At 34.5% G+C, this 23,767-nt stretch overlaps 1 protein-coding gene across 2 annotated transcripts in view; it reads left to right on the top strand.

Moving 5' to 3' along the window:
• Positions 1-7,165: 7,165 nt before the first annotated feature.
• Positions 7,166-23,767, top strand: part of LOC129894273 (protein virilizer homolog) — a 28,368-nt gene continuing 11,766 nt past the window's right edge. For both annotated transcript variants that reach the window (XM_055969884.1, XM_055969883.1), the window contains exons 1-17: positions 7,166-7,406; positions 7,586-7,674; positions 9,073-9,196; positions 14,453-15,115; positions 15,263-15,631; positions 15,731-15,835; positions 15,949-16,128; positions 18,845-18,986; positions 20,293-20,474; positions 20,752-20,837; positions 20,917-20,965; positions 21,200-21,266; positions 21,390-21,868; positions 21,950-22,049; positions 22,758-22,891; positions 23,327-23,394; positions 23,495-23,711. In XM_055969884.1, the coding sequence (XP_055825859.1) occupies positions 7,332-7,406; positions 7,586-7,674; positions 9,073-9,196; positions 14,453-15,115; positions 15,263-15,631; positions 15,731-15,835; positions 15,949-16,128; positions 18,845-18,986; positions 20,293-20,474; positions 20,752-20,837; positions 20,917-20,965; positions 21,200-21,266; positions 21,390-21,868; positions 21,950-22,049; positions 22,758-22,891; positions 23,327-23,394; positions 23,495-23,711 (3,129 nt within the window). In that variant the 5' untranslated portion in view covers positions 7,166-7,331. The remainder of the gene's footprint in view (positions 7,407-7,585; positions 7,675-9,072; positions 9,197-14,452; positions 15,116-15,262; positions 15,632-15,730; positions 15,836-15,948; positions 16,129-18,844; positions 18,987-20,292; positions 20,475-20,751; positions 20,838-20,916; positions 20,966-21,199; positions 21,267-21,389; positions 21,869-21,949; positions 22,050-22,757; positions 22,892-23,326; positions 23,395-23,494; positions 23,712-23,767) is intronic.

Raw genomic sequence — 23,767 nt, 5'->3', positions numbered from 1 at the left:
TTTAGTTTTTGATTTTACAGAGGATATTAATTTCAATAATGTAGACGAGCTACCAGCAAAAGGAAGAAGCATTCTAAACATGGACAAAATAGGGGTTCATAACATAAGAAAGTTGTGAAAAAATAATTTTCTACATCTACTGTATAATCTGATCAGGTTCAATAATACTTTCTCCAAATAAAACAGATGCAGATTGATCAACAACAGTAAAGGGAATCTAGTAGGAAGCTATTTTATAGGGGGGTTGGATTTATCAACTGGTGAGAGCTTGGGATGAGATAGAATTCAAATTCCGCTCAAGATTACCTTGGTTCATGTTGTTCTCTATTGGTGTTTGATTTGATTATCTCGGTATCCTGAGAAAAATTCATTGAAGTTAGGGATTCACATACTAATGTGATTCTCAGTTCTTTAGATCTGATGATGGTATTAACTTCTTGCAAGTTCAATCCATCGATATCTAGAGTAACGAGAAAAGGATGTGTAAGATGAGAGATTGAAGGTACTTAGCTTAGGAGGAAGTGAAGGAGCTCCTCTCGCCGATAGGACTGATGCGATTGTCATCGGAAGTTTTTGAGAAGTCAGCTGGTAAGATTACTCACCTGGATCGACGAAGGTCTTTGACTATCAAGTGAAAAAGAAGATGATAGCTTCTATATTAAGCACCATTTTTGTTGGCCACTGTCTGTTCTCAGATTTGTGTGTCTCTGTTTTTAGATAGGATCTTTTTGGGCCTTGTGTATTGTAAATATTATTTGATTTTGCTTCTAATAAATGGGCATGGCCCCAGATTTTATTTTTTAAACAAAATTTAAAAAATATAAATATATATATATATATGTGTGTATTTATATTTGTAGGATTAATGTTTTTCCTCGTAAGTTTAACGATAAATCATGATCATGATCACGATCATGACTACGACTACGATCCCAAGCCTTGTACCAGAGAATGCGGTAATTTTAGCCATGGAATATGTCCACGTTCAGAAGGAAGTCCAAAAAATTCCATATGCACCACATGTGTTCACTGAGTATGTTATTTATTTATTTATTGTTGTTGTATTTGTATTTACTGACCTAACATTTTAGTATCATAAAATAATATATATATATATATATATATATATTAATTTTTCTAATTGATTATAGTTAAGAATAAACTTAAAGTAAATTGAGACATAATTTAATATACATTAAATTGTTTTGAAAATCATCTAGCAATAAAACGTTTTGTAATTGCCTGTAAAGGTGAGTGAGACTAATCAACTCATTTTCTTTTCTTCTAGTATTGGTGATGACATCCCAATTCAGAAGAGTGATCTTAGGAATAAAGCCCTCCATGCAAACCTGATTTGGAGACTTTACCATAACCAAACTACCCTTTGGAGTAGAGTAGTCACCTCTAAGTACTCTAGGCACAGTTTCAATTGGAGGAAGAGCCCCATATCCAGGACTTGGAAATGTGTTCTAGAGGTTTATAATGACAACAGAATGGGTCACAGGTGGACAGTGTTAACGGGCACCAAAGTTAACTTTTTTACTGATTGATGGATCCCTAACCAAAACACCATTAGAAGCTACCTTCAGGGCCCTCAAGGAAGATGAAAATGGCCTTAAGATTAGTAAGCTTTGGATAAATAATAGCTTGGATTTGTCCAGTCTATCCTTCACCATTCCAAACAGAATCAAGGCCTATATTGATAACATTCACATCCACCCTAATAATACTAGGAAGATAGGTTTGTCTAGGACCTTATCAATAGTGGTAAGTTCAATACTGCAACTGCTTACTCTCTTATTCATGAAGCCAATAAGCAAGACAAGCTTAAAGATACCAATAAGAACTTTGAATAGATTTGGAAACTCAAATGCCAAAACAAATTCAATTTCTTATCTGACAAATGAACCACGACAAGCTTAAAACAACTCAATACCTTCATAGGATAGGCATCAATATTCATAAAAATTGCAGTGCTTGTGATCAAGCTCCTGAAAGCATTGACCACATCTTTATTAACTGCCCCAATGCAAAGGAATTCTGAGCAGTAGCTAGGAGTAATAACAACAACACCAGTAATACAACTGACGCAATCACTTCCATAGTAAACCTGAAACTCATTTGGAAGAGATACAAGGGAAAACCTTTCAACTACATCCTTACATGAGATCACATTTTACTTTCTGTTTCCGGAACATCTGGACCTAAAGAAACAGAAATCTCCTTAATGGAAGAAAGGACCCCATCTCTTTCCCTAAAGTCCTCCACCAAGTTGTTGAGTATAAGTTAATCATCAGAAATGACTGTAGCAAGAAGAGTTCAAACACCACTATTCAAATCAAGTGGGAATCTCCTCCAAGTGGAACCTACAAGCTTAACACTGACGGTGCCACAAACACCACTAATATTAGCGAGGGTTTAGGAGGAATCACCCAAAACCATAATGGAGACTGGATTATAGGATTCACTTGTAAAACAACTCAAACAAATCCTACTTTCAATGAGCTCATGGCCCTCAGAACAGGACTCCAAATGGCCCACGACTCCAAATGGCCCTCGACCATAATCTGACTCCTTTAGGAATTAATCTTGATTCGAAGGAAGTTATCCACATGCTAAAACATGATAACCTGTTGTATTCTAACATTGTGCTTGAGTACAGGTCTTTACTGCAGAGAATGGGGAATGCGCAGGTGACACACATTTTCAGGGAGCAAAATAAAGTAGCGGGCATCTTAAGTAAGTAAGGAGCAAAAAATCAAGGTTTTGGAAGCCCCATTTTTCTATCAGCTCCACCCATGTATGCATCAAAACTACTATGGGCAGACATTATCGGTACTATGTACCCTAGAAATGTAACCGTTTGTAATAACTATTTAAGTGGCCATACGACGGCCCATACTCTAACATCGTCTATCGTATGTGATAGACAAACTGCTCTTTAATCTATTTATATATAAAATATCTCCATTATAAAAAAAAAACTCATTTTCTTTTAATTAGCTAAGACGTGTTTATAGTTTATACAAACTACAAGAGAAATAAGTACTTACATCATATGCAAAGTCATTCTAATTCATGAGAGAGATACTCTTCTTGTGAAAATTTGGAATCATATATTTTTTCAGGTGAATTTGAACGTAAATTTTTATTTTTTAAAAATAAAATTTATATATTTTAAAAAGTATACGAAAAGAATTACTCTGTAGGAATCAACAATGTTGATAACTTAAATTCAAAAAGAATTTTTTTAAAATCAAAATTAAATAAAAAGATGTTTTCCTTTAAATAAATATATATATAGAATAAAAAGGAAAAGAGGGTGTAACATAATGGGAAAACTTTTTGTAGCATCGGCAAACATAACCTGCTGAAATAAATGCCGTATACTTGTAGTGACGAGTCAATTTGGATTGGTTATCATTCAAAATCAAAATTGAATCATTTTAATATGTTTTTAAATTATTAAAATTAAATTAAATCAAATATAATATATGTTCAATGATTTATTTGTTATTGATTTTGATTTGATTATTAATTATATACAAAAATAAAAGAAATGATTCACTTAAAAGAGAAAAAAAAGAGACAATTCTTCATTCAAATAGAAATGAATTAGCTTCGTGTCATTTGAATTTTATAATTCTTATATCATAACTCCAATTATGTTTATCTTTTTGTTTATACAGTTAACTAATCCAATGTATTTATATTGTTGGCTAACATGTACTAAACGGTATAGACTTATTGAATAACTAGTGAATTTATCGACGCTTCGCGCGGTTATTATAAAATACGAATAATTTTATTAAATATAGTATAGATTAAAGATGTATTTACAATCTCTCTCATTCTTACGACCTTAATCATTAAAAAATGGAAGAAACGAAATCAATGCACAATATTTTGAGCCCTTGTTGACATCCATTCCTACAAGCCAATCATCATTAAGTAGTCTTCATTTTATTTTTCGAGTCAATCCAAATAATGAATATAATAAGCACCATTAACATAACAATTTTAAAGGCTAATGCATGTCTCATTGGGCAACATCATTATTTTTTTTCTCGTAATTTTGAACTTTCTCCTTAATTTTTGACCAAAAAACTTTCAAACAATCATTTTTTTCCTCATTAATGTTGACATTTATTTCATTTCTTTAACAAAAAATTGCCAAAATCTTGGTTATTATAAAAAAGCAATAAGATACTAATTTTTTTTATTAAATATAATATAGATGAAAGATGTATTTATAATATCTCTCATTCTTACGACTTTAATTATTAAAAAATAGAAGAAACAAAATCAACGCATCATATTTCGAGCCCTTGTCGACATTCACTCCCACAAGCGTCTCATTAAATAGTCTTCATTTTATTCTTCAAGTCAAACTAAAGATGAATATAATAAGCATCATTAACATAATAATTTTAAAGGCTAATGTGATTGTTTCTACAAAATCTACAATATCTCTATTTATAAGACTACAATATGAATTATCAAATAATGTCATGAATATGACCATTAATTATTTTACGATTTTGATCATAAAAGTTGTTAGGGTAATGTAAATAAAGACCATTAAATTTTACATTAAGAAAATTTATAAAAATGACTTTTAGCTTCTTAACATTGCATATCTAATATAATTAATAGAGTTAAAGGAGTGATTTTTGTTAAAAAATATAGTACATAAACGAGAAAAAATAGAGAAAATTGATATCTTTATATGTAGTAGAGTAATAAATTTTAAAACATCCTTTTTTTTTCTTTTCATTAGTGAGTTTAAATTTTAATACTTTTATAATTATTCTTGATTTAAATTTTAAGAAAGAAATAATATAGAATTATTCTTGATTTAAATTCTAAGAAAGGGATAATAGACACATAACATACCAAAATTTGAATGACCATATGTACTTGTAAGAATTATATATAGTGCCTCCATATTAGTTATTACGTCCACGTGACAGTGTATTTATTCTCCTTAATAGCATGAGATGGAAAAACACATTAAAAAATTACAATAATTTATTCATTATAATTTTTCATACTTATTATTATAATTCAATTTTTTTTCTCCTTGTTATATTTTTCTCGTACTTCGTTTTCATCTTCCCCTACCCATTGCTTTTTTCCATCTTTTGCCTAAATTTGTGCCTTTCCCTTTCGTTTACGCTTTTTCTATTTTATTTTTATTGTTTTGCTTTCTTACTTTCCACATTTTCATTCACAAAAAAAAAAAAGATTTTCTACAAACATAAAATAATATAAAGTGAATTTACTTTTACTTTCGATTGTAATTTATAAACGTAATTTTTTTTTATCTAAACTGATAATGAGTTGACATAAAATACTTAAATAATTTGATTTCCGTACTCCGAATCATAATTCATAAGCAAACATGCATACATATTTTAAAGGGCGGAATTCATCGATGGCCCCCTAAAGTTGGCACCAACTTTCACTTAGACACCTCAACTAAGCTTTGTTTATTTTAGACACCTCAAGTAAGGTTCTGATGTATCATTTTGACACTTTGTGCTGACTTGACACATTGCGTGTGCTGCACCCATTTTGAGCACGTGAAGACCACTTTTTTTAAAAAGAAATATTTTTTTAATTTTTTTTTCTTGTTCTTCTTCTTCTCCATTTTCTAGATGTTTTCCTCCATAACTTTGGACCTTGATTTTGTAATCTCATTGTCATTGCCTAGATCTAGTTCTTGTTTTCCTTCTATTGTTAATTAGTAATTGATTTTTTAAAAGTAAAGTAGAAAAAATTATATCTTTGTAAAATAAATTTTTCAAAATAGTTTCTTTTGATAGTGTTTCTTGAGAAGACAATATGGGTGGGGAAGGAGTTGGGGTTGGGGTGGGGGGAGGTGGAGAAGACGACAACGACTGGATGGGGTGGGTGAAGAAGACAACTAGGTGGGGTTTTTTTTTTTCTTCGAAAATCACTTTTTTTTTAGAAGATGAGTTTCTTTTTTTTTAATTATTATTTGGATAAAAAATGACATATGTCATCAAGTTAATGACCATTTTTTTTTCTACTCAAAAGTCATTATTTTAAAATTATTTTTGATATATATGCCATGTGTCTTCATTTAATTGATCACTTTGACACATCATCGACAAGTGTGTTACACATACTTTAGATATTTGAGTGATTGTAAAAAAAGTGTCAAAATGACACATCAAAACCTTACTTGAGGTGTTTAAAATGAACAAAGCTTAGTTAAGGTGTCTAAGTGAAAGTTGATGCCAACTTTAGGGGGCCACCGATGAATTCCGCCCATTTTAAAATGGTGAATACATGTGAAAATGCTTTCTTATCAGAAATTCAAAATATAAAAATAAAATCTTTAAATGAGAAAATAGAAGCAACAAATTTTTCTTGTTAAACTTATTACCTACTGATCAAAGAGAGCATGGCAAAATAATTCTTGAGCGATTTGACTCCATTCTTGCATTCACTGTTTTACAAGCAAAGCTTATCAAATAATCAATGAACCTACCCATATATATAGTTGTTAACTATTACGCTGAAGTTGATAACTATAATGTGAAATAAGTGTCATCAAATGAATTTAGCATTAATGAATTGTAATTATTTTCAATAGAATATGAAAGAATAGAGGAATTTCTTTATGAGAATTTTTTAATTCATTTAAGTTATTATATATGTTGAGAAATGAAAGAAAATATGGCAAAAAAAAAAAGAAAGAAAAATATGAAAGGAGGCTATAGAGAGGTGCCACATCACCTTGTCTATATCTTCCTTTATATATATATATAGAGAGAGATGCATAAACTATCGATATTGCTGCACAAATAAAAAAAAATATCATACCTTATTCTTTTTAATTAGTGTAATGCATTTTTTGTCTAAAGATAATATATTATGATATATATAATTATAAAAAATATTATCAGTTCGATTTAGTTATTTCTTCGATCTTTTTGAACAAAATCAAAAACAAACTAACTATAACCAATTTTCAAAAATGTAAATTCAAATCAAGTCAAACCAAATAATAATCAATTTATCTAATGAATTTGATTCGATTTTTCAATTTGTATAGATTTTTATCCGGACCATGAATGCTCCTAGTAGTCATTTTAAATATCCCCAAAAAGTTCAAATACGAAAATACCCTCAATATACAATAGAGTTTTCTCATAGAGTCAATTTTCTGGGTTTAATCAGACGCTTCTCCTTGCATCGTCTTCTTCTTCCTCAATGTTGTAAAACCCTAGCACCAAAACCCGATTCAGATTTAAAGGTTCGGGTCAAGTTCTTCCGGCGAGAACACGCGGAGTTAAGGAATGGGTCGACCGGAACCCTATGTTCTCTATTCCCACACTTTCCACCACCCTCAACTCGATGAGTTTGTAGACGAGGTAACTCTCCTCTTTCCCATTCTCTTTATCTTTTTCTTGTTCCTTTTTCACTGAACATCTAATGCATTTATGTGTAGAATTATTGTGTTTTATTATTTCAACTGCCTATCTTCTTATTGGGGATGCTTTTCTTTGTTATTTTATTTGATGTCATTGGTGTATCATCTGTGTGCTGCCAGGTGTTATTTGCAGACCCGGTTGTTGTCACTTCTTGCGAGATTGTTGAACAGAATGCCCCTTCCGCGTGTCTTTCGCTGAAGCTTGTGGGGTACAGTTCCTATTCATATTTGCCTATTCGGTTATGTGTAACAGCACGTGTTGGTGGTTGTCATTATTTCTTGAATTAATCTTTCACTAAATGTAGTATGCAGCTTGAATTAATATTGCACAAAAGTGTATTTAATCTGTCGCTGGGAGTGTGAATTAAAAGATTTCTATGTCGTAGTCACTATTGATGTTTTATTGCATTAGTGTTGGTTCACACACACACACACACATTCTTGATACACCATGCATTATGCCTACAGTGGAAGGGGTTGGTTTTGAGACTATAACAGAATTAGGTTATCAACTTTGACAGTGAGAAGTAGGGAAGCAAAACAAAAAGTATTTGTCTGAGATTTGTCATTCCTTAGAAAAAGTTAGGAGTGTAATTTGTCAAAGACTCAAAGACTTGTTAGATATAAATATTTTCTTGTGTTAATAAAAGTAATGGAAGGCTGAAGTTTTAGGGCTTGGTTCTGCTCAGCTTTGAACATGTTTTACTCTCTTTGTGATGCATCCGGTGAACGCAGGGAAAATATTTTCATTTAGTTTCTTAGTTTTTAATTCAGAAATTAAGGAAAACCTTTACATGATCATCCAGTTCTAGCCGAAAGCCGAAAGCCGAAAGCCGAAAGCCGAAAGCCGAAAGCCGAAAGCCGAAAGCCGAAAGCCGAAAGCCGAAAGCCGAAAGCCGAAAGCCGAAAGCCGAAAGCCGAAAGCCGAAAGCCGAAAGCCGAAAGCCGAAACCGAAAGCCAAAAGCCGAAACCGAAAGCCAAAAGCCGAAAGTCTATGTCAAACACTGATAAGCTTATGATCTTCTCTTTCATATGAGAGCAACTGTTGTTAATAAGGAGGTATACAGTGAAAAGTGTTTGTTTTTGTGCACAAGTAGAACTAATAAAAAAGCCTCACAGCCGTCAGCTGTAGTAACTTTGGAGGTCGGTGAAGTAGATCTTTTGGAAACTTTTAGCTTATGCTCTTCACAAGTAGAAAGTATCTAGTGTAATGGGTCTAACCAGAAGATATGATTGCATCTCTCAACCAAATTTACATGGGATCTTGCTGTTAGTTCATCACCAAACATGCAGCTATGATTTTAGAGTGGAAGACAAAGTGATCCTGAAAGATATCACATCCTCTCCCATAAATCTGCTTTTGCGCTGTTAGGACAAGTTTACCCCATTATTGTTTGAAGAGGTTTATACTCCTTTTCTGAAATTGTTATCATCTTGCTTTCTGGAGCTTGGTGGAATTATGACTAGATGAGCTTTATACGTGTTGTCATGATTGTTATCACTTATGAATACCTCTTTAGACCCTTTTGTGAAATTTATCTTATTCTAACTAAAAATGAGAATACTTCTTGACGTGTGATTTGACATTACCTTTCGTTTTGTTCAGGGCCACTTCACCACCCTCATTTGCTTTGGAAGTTTTTGTCCATTGCGAGGGAGAGACAAGGTTTAGGCGTCTAAGTCAGCCTTTCCTGTATTCCCATTCTTCATCAAATGTGCTTGAAGTTGAGGTACCAAGTAAAATTTGTGTAATTCTTGTCTTATTCATATGGCGGTCTTAGAAATGGGTTTAGTGTTTAGGATCTTGTTGTAAGAAATAAGAATTAATCCACATTGTTTGAAATCGGTGTATAGGAGAAAGTACTACTCTATTTTATGTCTTTTATTTAGGTGTAATTATTGTTCGTATGACAAATCCATGCGGATATTTTTTTTCTGGATAAATCCATTTGGAAGTTCTTATTTTGTGGCCTTTAATGACGTCCTGCTGTATATTTGCTTGCACTTTTTCTCTTTTAGGACTGAAGCTTCCTTTTATAACTGGTTGTTTCAATTTTAGCTACAGTGCATTTGGAGGAATTTGTTTGGTATTATCCTATTAAAGTGTGAATGCTCTGGTTACTCTGGTAGGTTATCTTGAGAGCCTTTTCCTAAATGGAATATGTTTCTAATTAGTTCCAAATGGATTGTTTGACCTTTTGGTATATATTTTCCAAAACTTTTGACGTCTATGCAATCGAGAAAGAAACCTATTGGCCCATGATCGAATCCAGCTTTCATAAGCTGGTCCATATTTTTAAGCTCCACCTCAACAAACAAACCAATTTCAAGTTGATGGATTTATTTTATGACTTGACCTTTGGGATGCGACCCTTCCTTGGACCTGCGTGAGCGTGGGATGTTTTGTGCACCGGGCTGCCCTGTTTTATAGAAGCAGCTATGTGGTTTGCAGTGATAACAATTGTCTTCCCAATAATTTGCTACCATCTGGGATGCTTTGTGCACTGGGCTTCCTTTTTTTATATAGAAGCAGCTATGTGGTTTGTAGTAAGAAAACTGTCTTCCAGTAATTTACAACCATCTCTCCCTTTTTTTAAAGTTTTTTTGTTTATAATTGTGGTGTTTTTTACTCCTAAAGTTGACACCAACTTTCACTTGGACGCTTCAACTAGAGTTTGTTCATTTTAGACATCTCATGTCAGGCCTCACTGTGTCATTTTGACACTTTTTGCTGATATGGCATAGTGAGTGTGATACACTCATTAGCCGCACGTGAGAACCTTATTTCACCAATATTTATTTTCTTTTTTTCTTATTCTTCTCCATTTTCAGCCACCATCTCCCAAGTTTAAACTCTTTACATGGTGAAATAGATTTAATGATGCCACAGACAAACAAGCGGATTCTAGTGCCAAAAGATTTCCTCAAACTCAAAACACCTTTTCTTATTTTATTGCTCTTGTTCCTCCTTGAAATAGTTTCAGAAAATCAAAATAATTTTTTAAAAAAGAAAATTGCAGCAAAATATGTTTTTCTCGAACTATTTGTTTAAATTTGAAAAATTCAATCTTGTTTGAAGTTGTAAGTAAAACAAATTTGGTTGCACGAGGTTTTTGCAAAAGAAATTGTGCTTTTGTAAAATACTTTTTTGTAAGTAGTTAAAATCCATTGAAATTGTTTCAGGAAAAGTGGGGTTGGGGTTTGGGGGTAGAGAAAACAAACTTGGTGTGGGGGAGTGGAGATGATGAACTAGGAGGGAGAGGGATTGGGGTTGGGGAATAGAGAAGATGAACTGGGCGGGGGAGGGGTTGGTGTTGGGCAGTGAAGAAGATGAATTGGGTGGGGGAGGGGTTGGGGGATGGAGAAGACGATCTGGGGTGGGGGAGGGGTTGGGGTTTAATATTTTTTATTTTTTTTTAAAAATTAGTTGGCTTAAAAATGCTACATGTCGTCGAGTTATTGGTCACTTTTTTTCTACTCAAAATTGATTATTTAAAAATTATTCTATGCACAAATGACAAATGTCTTCATTTAATTCGCCACTTTGACATGTCAGTGGCGAGTGTGTTACACACACTTTACATATTTGGCTGAATGTTGAAAAAGTATCAAAATGACACAATGAATCCCGATATGAGGTGTTTAAAATGAACAAGCAGTGTTTTGAGAAGCGAGAAGCGGAAAAAAGCGACGGGGGCTCGTTTCACAGAAGCGAGAAGCGTGAAGCGAAGCGCATGCTTTTTTCAGAAAAAGCGTTATTTAGTATAAAAATATAAAATATAAAATATGCATAGATAAATAATCAAGAACTCAAAAGAATTAGATTAAAAAGTAACTAGATAGTCAATAATCCTCATAAGTAACAACATATAAAGCAAATGCATAACCAAATCACAAAGAGAGCAAAATCCTATTCTTCAACAAGATCCTCAAACTCTTGAAGTGCCATCAACAAGGGTTCTACTTCTACTTGGTCCTCATCTTCTTCCTCATCGGAGGACTCATCAACAAGAGTTCTACTTCTATTTGAACATGAACTTGAACAGAGCATATGCTTTATCTTTAAAAAAAAGGTCAAACTGCTGAATAAAAGTTGAAAAAAATAATTCTTCGCAGACAACAGTTGCGCAGAAATAGAAAAAGAAGAAGAGAAGAAGAGAAGAAGAAAAGAAGAGAAGAAGATCGCAGCAGTTGAGAGCAGAGCTGCGCTGAATGAAAATAAAAATAGAAATAGAAAGAAAAGAACAGAAAAACAGAAGAAGAGAAGAAGAAAAACTAACTTGGTTGACGTTGAAATGTTGAAGTTGGACTGTCGAATTGAAGAAGTCACACTGAAAGAGCAGCTTGGAGAAGTCACAGAAGTTATACAGTTTTTATTTTTTAAAAAAACCCTAGCGCCGCTTTTTTCCAAAAAAGCTCGCTTTTTTCTCGCTTTTAGATGAAGCGCGCTTCTCGCTTCTCCCGTGAAGCGCTCGCTTTTTCGAAATCGCTTCGCTTCACGATGTTGAAGCGCTAGTACCTCGCCTCGCTTCGCTTCACGCTTAAAGCGAGCGCTTCAGCGCTTTTTCACAACACTGTGAACAAGGCATACTTAAGATAACTAAGTGAAAGTTGGTGGCAACTTTAGGTGGCCACCGATGGGTTCAGCCTTAAATAACTGTAGGGGTATGGTGTACACACACATTACCTTCATCAGAGCCCACTTATGAGATTACACTAGTTATGTTATTGTTATCATGTGCGCGCAACTCTACTTATCTGCTACCTTTCACCAACACAAGTACCACTGTACCAGGTGACTCTGTGCACCAAGACTTAGACAAACTGTTGGTTTTCGAACCTGAGTCCTCATGGTTCTCAACCCACTTCATTGACCATGACCACTAGGCTACAACCTTGGGGTGCTACAACCATCTCTTCCCTTTTAAGATTATTTAACTGTTTTTCCTTTTCTGTTTGAAATAATGAGGAGCTGGACGCCTGGATAATTTTGTCATTTAACCTTGTTTATGTGAATGTTACACTAGAGTTTGGACACCCGAATAATTTTTGGGAGGTTCTTAAAGGTCAAATCAGACTCAAGTATAAGATTTAGGATAATAGCTTCAAACTTGAAGTAGTTTTCTATTGGATGGTTAAATATTAGATACTAGTTTTGTGATGATGTCCAACTGCACACACTTCTGTTTCCTTCTCGACAGGATTTGAACTGTGAGATTGGTTCTGAGGCACGGAACAACCTCTGGAAATTGGTCAACAATAGTTGAGACTCTGCTGAAAGAAGTGGAGACTCACATTTGGTATGTTGTTACTCATTGAATCATAACGCTGTTGTTGCAGCCTGTCATGAGTACTTATCTAAATTGGAAAGGTCAATAGGTGGTAGTGCTCTTTTATGTATCATAGTTTTCCCAAGTTGGCTAGGCAAGACTAGTGTAGATGAGTAGTTGAATGCCAACTGGAATATAATGGAAATACTAGTTTGTCCTCATAAATCAAAATATGGTTTGCTTTTTCAACTTTTAATGCATCTTTGGAGTTGGTGATCTTTGTACTTCTGATAGCTACATTTTCCATCTAATGACTTGGTGATTGTGCTGTCAGGGTTAGTTTTCACTAAAATATCTCCTACTACGAGCTCTTTTGAAACTCCTCTTCCACACTAAAAGAACAAACACTGCCAGTTATCTTCTTGTGGCTCAGCATCTGTTAAGTTTTATTAGCATGTCTTTTGTTTTAGTATCTCTCACTTTATAGATGTGTTCTGTACATTTTTTTATTAACTTAGAGTAACGAGAGTCTATGGACATCTTGTGATTTTTAGATTTCATTGATGAAGCACCAAGGGATGCTAACCCTATAAGACATGATATAAGAAGGGTACGTTGTTGTTGTTGACTTCTTGTTGGTAAAGTGGCTAAATTCATTGAATCTTAGTGTGTCCCAACATTTTTTTTTTTGAGAATGGTAACATGTTATATAAGTAGAGCACAAAGGCTGTGCTAGAGCCATCTAAGAGTTCAAAAGAACAAATGAGCCATAGCTATGTCCTATCCCCTATTACAAGTATCCTGTGATATCTATCAGAGAAGCGTATCCAACATATTTCATGTTTGGTTCATCTGTCAACAAGTAAAAACATTGAACACAGATGGATCTCTGCATGGTCAAAGACATTTCCCCAGAAAACATCCTATCTATGTCCATCCAAATAAGCTTAAACAAACATGTTGAGCATGTCCTCCATGATTTTCGTTTCTTCAAATGAGGCAGCTGCTTGAAGCAAATAGCAGTTCAAGGCATCACCAAGACATCACCTAGTGTCAGAATAAGACAGAGGACTTCATTTTATGTTTTTTGTTTTATAATTAAGAGGCAGTCTTAAATGTCCACTTACACTGGGGAAATGTGATATCTGTCTTCTCTGTTAGCTTACAGTCATTCTGGGTGTGTTTGGACAAGAAAATAGCTTGTTTTTTTATGGTTTAGTTCTGTTTTTTTTTGTATTTTACGAGTGATTGGATTTGGACTGATTCTGAGATAATTGGTTTTGTGAAACATGAATAGATTTTTAAAATATTAACTGTGCAAGAAAATAAAGCAGTTCATTTCAAGAACTTTATATTGTTTTTTTCCTTTTCCTGTTATTATTACCTGTGAGAGGTGGTTCCATGCTGCTCCCTTATGGTGAAAAAAATACATGTTGAGGATCTCTTTATATTTGCAGCAAACTCATGGGGCTCTATGAGTGTCAATGCTATCATATGCAACTACTAGGTTTATCTATGGTGCATACTAGACTTCAGTTGGACAAAGCTAATCTGAACTTGTTTTGCAACATTACTTCCCTCTTTTTTTTCTCTCCTTGTATTTTATCTGTGTCTTTATTGTCACACGTTTTGTCCTCCTAAAAGTTTCAACCTGGAATTGGAAATGAGAAGCTTTATTAGTTTGCTATTCATTAAAGGGAATGATGACTTGTGCAGGCAATTGTTACCAATCATTTGGTTGTACGAGGCAGCTATCGAAGCCTTACCTTGGTTGTGTATGGAAACACCATCGAAGATCTTGGCCAATTCAATATAGATGTTGATTTAGATGGCTCTTTGGCTAATACTGTTAGTGTTGTTGAGGGAGACCTTGAAGACCTCCCACCTGCATTGCGTCCAAATAATCTGTCTACTGAGCAAACATTGTCTTCTTTGAAATCATTATCTTTGAAAAGTATTCCTCAGGCCATTTCTCTCGAGCTCAGGCAGTTATTGCAACTTATTCTTAGAATGTTGGAATCACCAAAATTTGGACTCATGAAAAATAAGGTTCTTACTTCCTTATTATCAGTGGCCTCAATCTATGCAACTCCTTGCTTTCCTTCTATAACTACAATGCACGAGCAACTTGGGCTGGATAAGTTGGTTTATAATCAAGAAATTCAACTTGCAATTGCTGAAGCCAAAAATGAGCTTTTGGAGATGCATAATAGCTTTATTTTTCAACCTGGCGACCATTCTACTGAATTTGTAACAGATGCTATGTTAATAGAATCTGAGATTGAGACTGCTGCTCCAAAGCAACTGCTGGACTCCTTAAGCCACTACTTCAAATTTGGTAGTAGTCCTGATGCTGCTGCTCATCGTGAGGTTTCAAAGGTGATTGAGTATGTAGCTTGTATGTTATATCATATCCTCATTTGAATATAGCTTGAAGTTTTCTGTTTATTCATTTTCTAGACGTGTCTACAGTTTTAATGTGTAAATGTTGTCATGTATGTTTCTGATTTTGATATCTCTTTTCAGAGTGAGAACATGGTTCTCTGTTTGACTCTGGCTCTTTTAGTGTCATCTGCAAGAGAAAGCTGCTATCATTTTGTCAACTGTGGTGGCATGGAGCAGCTTGGTTATGCTTTTTCTAGTAGCTTGCGGAACTCTAATGCTCTCAAATTGCTGCACCTTGGAGTTATTGAACAGGCAACTCGTCATTCAGTTGGTTGCGAAGGTTTCCTTGGATGGTGGCCTCGTGAGGATGAAAATATACCTTCTGGTACTAGTGAGAGATATAATCAATTGTTGAAGTTATTATTGCACAATCAGCGGCATGATGTAGCCTCTCTTGCCACTTATATACTTCATCGTTTGCGGTTTTATGAAGTCTCTTCCAGATATGAGGTAAATCATTTTGTTAATGCCCTCCTTTATGTCTTGTTGTGCAGTTGATAAACATTTTCCTGGAGATGTGATCTCACTCTTTCTTTTAACTCTCAATAGTGTTCCATATTGTCTGTCCTGGGAGGTCTTTCTGGCTCTGGTCAGGCTACAAGTGCAACAGTGGATATCCTTGCCAATGCTAAACTTCAACTCAAGAACCTTTTGGTCAGTTAAAGTTCACTTTACATTTGGTACATCTTGGCTTTCCTGTCGTTACCTGTTTATTGTGGTATTATAATTGCTTTGTCATCCATTTTTGTTGACAAGTATTTGTGCAGAAATTAATAAATTCCTCTGGCCCAATTGAAGATCCTTCTCCGGTAGCGTGTGCAAGTAGATCTTTGGTTCTTGGTGATGGTGGACAATTATCATGTAATTCTACCAGTAACTTGATTACTCGATCAAGTTGTTGCTTTTCTAGCAATGACATGGATCAACATTTGCTTTCCCTTCTGAAGGTATATTATAACCAACCTTTTGTAGTCCAGAAGCCTTTTCTTTTCTCTTCCTCCCAACATTTTGGCTTAACTTTTCAGTAACTCAGAAAAGAATGTGGTCCACAAAAAGGGTTTTGACTTATAGACAACTCGAATGCCAACACAAAAATAGAAAAAAGTTGTGTTTCAAAGTTGACTTCCTTAGATCCATTGCTTCATTTTGCTGCATGTTCTGATCTTAGGTTCTCATCTGGCCAATTGCCTAGCGATAATTTTCGTAAATGGATCTGCTGAAAGACAGTGAAGGATGGTTCCTTTATGCATTAAAATAGAACAATTTTTGGATGAATAATTTCTTTTGCCTTCCGTGGTCCTGAATGATGACGGTGATAAGCATACATAGGGATTAAACCATGGTCGATTTGATCTATTTCATCTTAACCCTTCATCCCGAAAGACAGAATGGCTAGTGGTGTGAATGATTCTGTTCATTTAAGTTGTAATTCTCACTTATCATAAAAAAGAGTTTTTGGTGGTAGTTCTCTTACAAATTTGTTCAAACTTCTAACTGGTTGGTAATACACTATAAGCTCTTTTTAGTTCACTTCCTTTATTGGGGATAAAATAATTGCTCTATATTTGACCATCATGGCATCCATTCATTTTTTATAATCCTGGAATTGATTCATATTACTTCATTTTCTTTGTAAGGTTCATCTCTCCTGAATTGGGGAAATCTCATTTGTTAACTTTTTGGATGGATTTTGGAAATAAAATGTCATTTGTTAACAAACAATATCAGCGAGCAAAGGAATATGCCATTTAAAATGCTATTTTTATCCTCAAAGGAATGAATTTCTTCAAAAATAAAATAAAATGCATTGCTATTGTTTTGTCTAAATTTTATGGAATGGAATTGATGGAAATGCACTAGTAAATTAAGGTATTGAAATGCACGTTACTTGTACAGAAACCAAATCAATAGAGTATAACTGCGGCATTTTAGTAAACCGTCAACTCAGTTCTCGCAGAATTCCATTCCCTTAATTTGGATTTTCCATAGAGTGAACTTCTCTAATTTTTTGATTTAGTAATTCAAACGATTATTTTTTTCTCAAAAAAGTAATTCAAACTGTTATTTTATGGACTTTTTGAATGACATCAATGCTTTCTTTTAAGTTTCACATATGTGGCTTCTTTTTATATGGTGAAGAGATTCTTTAGATACTGAAGCAAACCTAGAAGGCTTCCTGGCAGTAACATAGCAAGTTGAACAGATTTTTTTTTTGTTTAAGTAGTCTCACATTGATTGTGTTGGATCCTCCAAAAGCTATTGTTTCAAACGCATCTTCCTTTTTTTAATTATTTGTTTGTCAATCTATCCGAAATCACAGGGAAAATGTATCAGTGAGGGATCGATCCTATTAGAAAGTAAAAAAAGAGAGTGAGGTCTTTAATTATTAGTGCGAATTACTATGTGGATATCCAGCCAATGATTTCTCTGAAGCACAATTACTGAACCCCTATTTGTAAGCAACAATCCATGTAACCCGTTGAACTTGTGGTCCTACTTTGAAATAGACTGGTAAAGTGAACAAAAAAGCGTTATTTGCTTTCACATAACGCTTTGAACTTCTTGTACTTCTTAGCAGTATCTGACCTCTTTTCATGCTTTTATTGAGCCGAGGGTCTTTCGGAAACAGCCGTCCTACCTTGGTAGGAGTAAGGTCTGCGTACACTTTACCCTCCCCAGAACTCACGTTGTGGGATTTCACTGGGTTGTTGTTGTTGTTGTAGTACTTGATACTAAAAAAGTAAAAAAAGCATGGAATATCTTGAAGAATTTGATAAAATCTCACTTGTATAAAAATCAGATTTCACCCAACTTGCACAGAACATGATGAGTAGATTTACGACATTCTTTCCCCTGGCTGGTTATACTGTTTCAATTCTTGATTAAGCAGTCTAATGTATCTAGAAAGAGATTCCATACCATGACTATGTTCTAATAGGGATTAAGCACAAAAAGGAAGGGTGTAGTCCTGTGTTGGGGTGACCAATTTATTTCTTTGAGGTTTATATGGACTTTTGTTTCCCCATATTTCCTTTTGCTTAAACCCATATAAATTTTTGTCTGTGATCAGTTTACTAATACCATATTAGCCAAGACTGAACTCCTTTTTTGGGTCCATTTGGTAGTTATTTTTATGTCATCACTTCATTCACTTGTACTTAATTGTATTTAGCATGCTTTGTGTAGCCTGAATTAATCATCAAGCATTACAATATTTCCAGAGCTAGAAAATTTTGGGGTTAGGATTTAAAGTGATCAAGTTTTGGGCATTTGATGGGTTAAGATTAAAGGCCTAAATTATAGTATGTGTGCAAATCTAGATCCTCTCTTGCCAATAAAAGGACAAAAACCAAACAATGAAATTCAAATTTATAAAACAAAGGTTTTCATTTTCATAAAAGAAAAGACCTTATAAAACAACTGTTTAAACTCCTTACAGGAGTTCCCATATTGAAGTCATTCTTAGAGTTAACATTGGAGTGATGCCTCCTAGATTTACTGCTATGGTCACTCTGTACTCTGTTGGGTTTCTTTTTACCTCCTTGGCTCTTGCCTTTCTTTGATTTTCTAGAAAGTCTTGTTCATTACTCTTCCTGTTCATAAAATTTCGTATTGAAACTAATTTTGTCAAATCTTTTTTCTTCTTCTTTTTCTTGTGAGCAGGAGAGGGGTTTTCTCCCTTTGTCTGCAGCTCTATTGTCATCTTGTGCTTTATGGTCTGACACAGCTTGCACGGTGGACTTGTTTGTGGATATTGTATTGTACTTTGAGGCCATTGTTCTTTCTCTTCTTTCTACTCGCTCAGGTTTGGTTTATATTAATACTAGTTATGAATAACCGTGTTGTGCAGATGCCCAATATTTGTTCACAATTTTTTTTTAAATGGTGTTAATTAAACGATTTTAAATCATCTCAACAAGTGTAAAATAAATATTATTAATATTCATAAATTTTAAGTGAATCTGATTAAATGATTTTAAATTTTTGCCCTAAAATAAATTTTATATATATATATATATATATATATATTTGTGTTGTAGTAAATCATTTCATTCTTTTTTCTCGCAAATCTAATGTGAAGAGACCCAATTGGGACGTCCATAATTAAAGTATTTTTCCTCATCGACCGTTGAATTTTTACTCAAATTAGTTGCAAAATTTACACAAATATTAGCGACATTCAAAGTAATAAAATTATAACTAAAAGATATGAATTTAAAACTAAAGGACATAGCTAAAGTGGATCCCATATCTTCTGAAAAATTGTACACTAATTAAATTAAAGTAGAATAGGAAAGCTTTTTTTTTCTTTTTACTTTTTTGGAAAATGCCCTTGCTGAAGCAGGCACGTTGACAGAGACCTATCTGCTTAGCCTCGACTCTCTCTTATATAATAAGAGAATGTACTTTGAGGCCATTGTTCTTTCTCTTCTTTCTACTCACTCAAGTTTGGTTTATATTAATACTAGTTACGAAAAACCGTGTTGTGCGGATGCCCAATATTTGTTGAAAAATTTATTTTTTTAGTGGTGTTAATTAAATGATTTTAAATCATCTCAACAAGTGTAAAATAAATATCTGATAAATATTATTAATATTGATAAATTTTAAGTGGTTTTGATTAAATGATTTTAAATTTTTGCCATAAAATAAATTATATATATATAAATCATTTCATTCTTTTTTCTCGCAAATCTAATGTGAAGAGACCCAATTGGGATGTCCATAATTAAAGTATTTTTCTTAATTGATCATTGAATTTTTACTCTTTAGTTACAAAATTTACCCAAATATTGGGGACATTCAAAGTAATAAAGCTATAACTAAAGGATATGAATTTAAAGATAAAGGCATAGCTAAAGTGGGTCCCATAGTTTCAGAAAAATTGTACACTAATTATATTAAAGTAGAACAGAAAAACTTTTTTTTTTTACTTTTTTCGAAAATACCCTTGCTGAGGCAGGGACGTCGATGGAGACCTGCCTGCGTTAGCCTCAACTCTTTTTGATATAATAAGAGAATATGATATGTTTAGTTTCTAACTCAGTTCTATGGTAGTGTTACTTGACACTTCTAAGCCTCTTTGTTATATATACTATTTCTGTTTTCAGGGTTGATATTTCTTGGTCGCGACCCTGAAGTTGCCACTACAATAATTCAGGCCTTAAGGGGTGCTGATAATTGGAAAAAGGAAGAGTCCATTTCCCTTCGACATGCATCTGTCCTAATATCCAAGGGTTTCTTTTGTCATCCACATGATGTTGCACTGATCATTGAGATGCATTTGAAGGCAGTGAGTTCTGGTTATTGTTGATAATCCATGTCTTGTTTCTTTTTTCCTTTGAACTCTGCTGTGTTACATAGACACGAAAGAAAGCAACAAACCAAACTTTCTCGTAGAATACTTCTCGTATACAGGCTTGTTTTTTGCTCCTTTTTAATGAGATTTATTACATGATAAAAAAACAATTCTCCTCGCAGCTCCTCAGTCCTCACCCTCAAACTCTTTGTGTTCATATTTTCTCTCTGGTAATCAACTATATTTCTATTTACTCTTGTACCTATTGCAGATCAATGCCATAGATCGTTTAGTGACGTCAAGTCCAGACTCTGAAGATTTGTTGTGGACAGTATGGCAGCTCTGTGGTCTTGCCAGGTAAGAGCTTGTTTTTGTTTCATACTAAAGGCTAACAATCACTAAGCCTTTTAACTGATGCTTTTGAGATGTTCCCCAGATCTGATTGTGGACGCCAAGCTTTGTTGGCTCTGGTTCATTTCCCCGAGGTAATGTGCTCTAATTCTGCATTGATCTAAAGTAACTGGAAGTATTTAAAGATTCAGGTGTGAGCGTTACTGGCTAACACAGTTACTGTCACCATCTTTATTGTTTATAGCTTATTATTTATTGATTTGTTTTTAAACTCTAGCAACAGAGTTCTCCCTTGTTCCCAATGATGTGTATTTGACCGTCTCAGGTGTTTTATTTCCATGGTCTAAAATTTCTTTTGTATCATGTAGGCTCTTTCAGCTTTAATTGCGATACTACACTCAGTCAGGGAATTGGATCCAGTTTCCCCAAATAGTGGTACTTTAGAATTCATTTTGCAGCAATTTCACCTCAAGAAAATATGGAATTGATGCTACTTTATGCTGATCTCCTTGAATTTTGAAGTCTTTGCATAATGTGTATTATCTTCTTGATTTATAGGAGCTCCACCTTTGAACCTTGCTATCTTCCACTCTACGGCTGAAATTTTTGAGGTCATTGTTTCGGACTCAAGTGCATCTTCTCTGGGGTCTTGGATTGGACATGCTAAAGAACTTCATAGAGTCTTACATTCATCCTCCCCAGGATCCAGCAAAAAAGATGCTCCTGCGAGGCTTTTGGATTGGATTGATGCTAGTGTGGTGTACCATAGGAGTGGAGCAATTGGTCTTTTACGCTATACTGCTATTTTAGCTTCTGGAGGTGATGCTCACATGGCCTCAACAAGTGTTTTGGCATCTGATGGCATGGATGTTGATAATGTCATTGGGGATTCTTCCTACACTGATGGTAATATCATAGAGAATATGCTTGGGAAACGCATCACTGAGAAGGATTTTCCTGGTGTTGTTCTTCGTGACTCATCTATTGTTCAGCTGACAACAGCATTTCGAATTTTGGCGTTTATTTCTGATAATTCGGTATGACATTAGTGGTGTTATTTTGATCATATTACATGTCTCAGTAAAACTCTTGCGTAATATTGTTGTTTGTTGGTGAAGACTGTCACTGCTGCTCTTTATGATGAAGGCGCTGTCATGGTTATCCATGCAGTTTTGATCAACTGCAGGCTCATGCTTGAGAGGTCCTCAAACATATATGGTCAGTTTCTCCAACCTTCATGTTTGCTTGAATTTCAAGATTCAGCTATGATCATACACCTACACTTTGCTTTCCTAACTTTTGACCCCACGTTGGATGTTTAAAGTGTTAATAACATACTAAGAATGTGACATTGTATCTGAAAGTAAAAGAAAATAAACGCTCAACATATTTTCCGACTATGGAACACTTGTCAAAACTCCAATCAGAAGAACCTAGGTCTAAGTGGTGCATAATCTTTTGTTGTAATATCTGTCATAGCACCAGTGCCACATGAACAGGACCAAGCTTCACATGGCATTTAACACAGCGCTTCCATAGCAAATAATAGATTGCAGTTCCCCTAGTTTCGTTTCACTATGGCCGCAAGATCCCCTGGAAACAAAAGTGAAAAAATATTCAGATTTGTCAGCTCTGCCAACCAAATCTCATTAATATGCAAATAATAGGCTGTATAGTAAATTGGCATGCTTTGGAGTCTGCTTCTGGCAGATATCTGTCATTATGACCCTATTACTCTATGGACTTCGTTCTTGGAGTCTTTTAGGAAGACCTAACTTAGGTTTTCTTATGAATATTTTACTTTTATTTAGTGGTCATCATATCATCAATTCCTTTCTCTATTTTACTTTCTGTTTTTACTGACTTTTCAAAGTATATGTTGTTCACGACAGTCTTTTCATGATGTTTCCATTTTCCCTTGTTCAGATTACCTAGTTGATGAGGGTACAGAATGTAATTCAACTTCAGATTTATTACTGGAACGTAATCGTGAACAGACCCTCCTTGATTTACTAATTCCTTGTCTGGTGCTGTTGATTAATCTGTTGCAGAAGCTAAAGGTTTGTAACAACTACTTTAGGGAAGAAAGTTCTTGCTGTTATATTTTCAAGTTGCTTCTTTCAGTGCCAGTCTACAAATGCTTGATCTTTGCATTATGTCTCCTTCCTCATTCAAATATAGAGCAGGTCGACCTTCCAAGAGCATTGCCATATTTATGTCCTGAAACAAGATTCTCCATCTTTTATAGATAACTAATGAGGGCTTATGTTAGTGCAATTAGAGTTTAGCTCATGCCCAAACAGAAGTTACAAGATGTTTGGAGTAGTTGCTGTCTATTGTACTGTTAGATCTAATTCAATGAGCTGTTTCCCTTTCTTGCACATCTCTGGTTTGGTGGTTACCTTTTATAATCTCTATGATCAATATTTTCCGAAGCTCTGCATTGCACGACATATTCTTGACAGGGGCAATTTGTTCTCTTACTCCATTTTTAGGAAGCTAAGGAGCAGCACAGGAATACTAAGCTAGTAAATGCTCTTCTACAGTTGCACAGAGAAGTGAGGTAAGGGAAATGTCTTGCACTTTCATCTAAATCCAGCAATTCTTTTTCACCGGTTTTCTCCTTCTTTCTTTATTCAACTATTTGTATTCCTCTGTTGCAGTCCAAAGTTAGCTGCCTGTGCAGCAGATGTATCATATCCTTACCCCAGTTTTGCACTTGGGTTTCAAGCTGCTTGCGATCTTCTAGTTTCTGCATTAGCCTGTTGGCCAGTTTATGGTTGGACCCCTGGCCTTTTTCATTTCCTCCTAGATAGTCTTCATGCAACTTCGGTATTGGCGTTGGGTCCCAAGGAAATCTGTAGTCTGCTTTGCATATTGGTATGTGACATTTGATAACTCTCTCATTCTTCAGCAGCAAGCTTGATATTCAGTTT

Source organism: Solanum dulcamara, chromosome 7, assembly GCF_947179165.1.
Source record: "Solanum dulcamara chromosome 7, daSolDulc1.2, whole genome shotgun sequence".
Classification (NCBI taxonomy): domain Eukaryota; kingdom Viridiplantae; phylum Streptophyta; class Magnoliopsida; order Solanales; family Solanaceae; genus Solanum; species Solanum dulcamara.
This window is presented reverse-complemented; position numbering and strand designations above follow the sequence as displayed.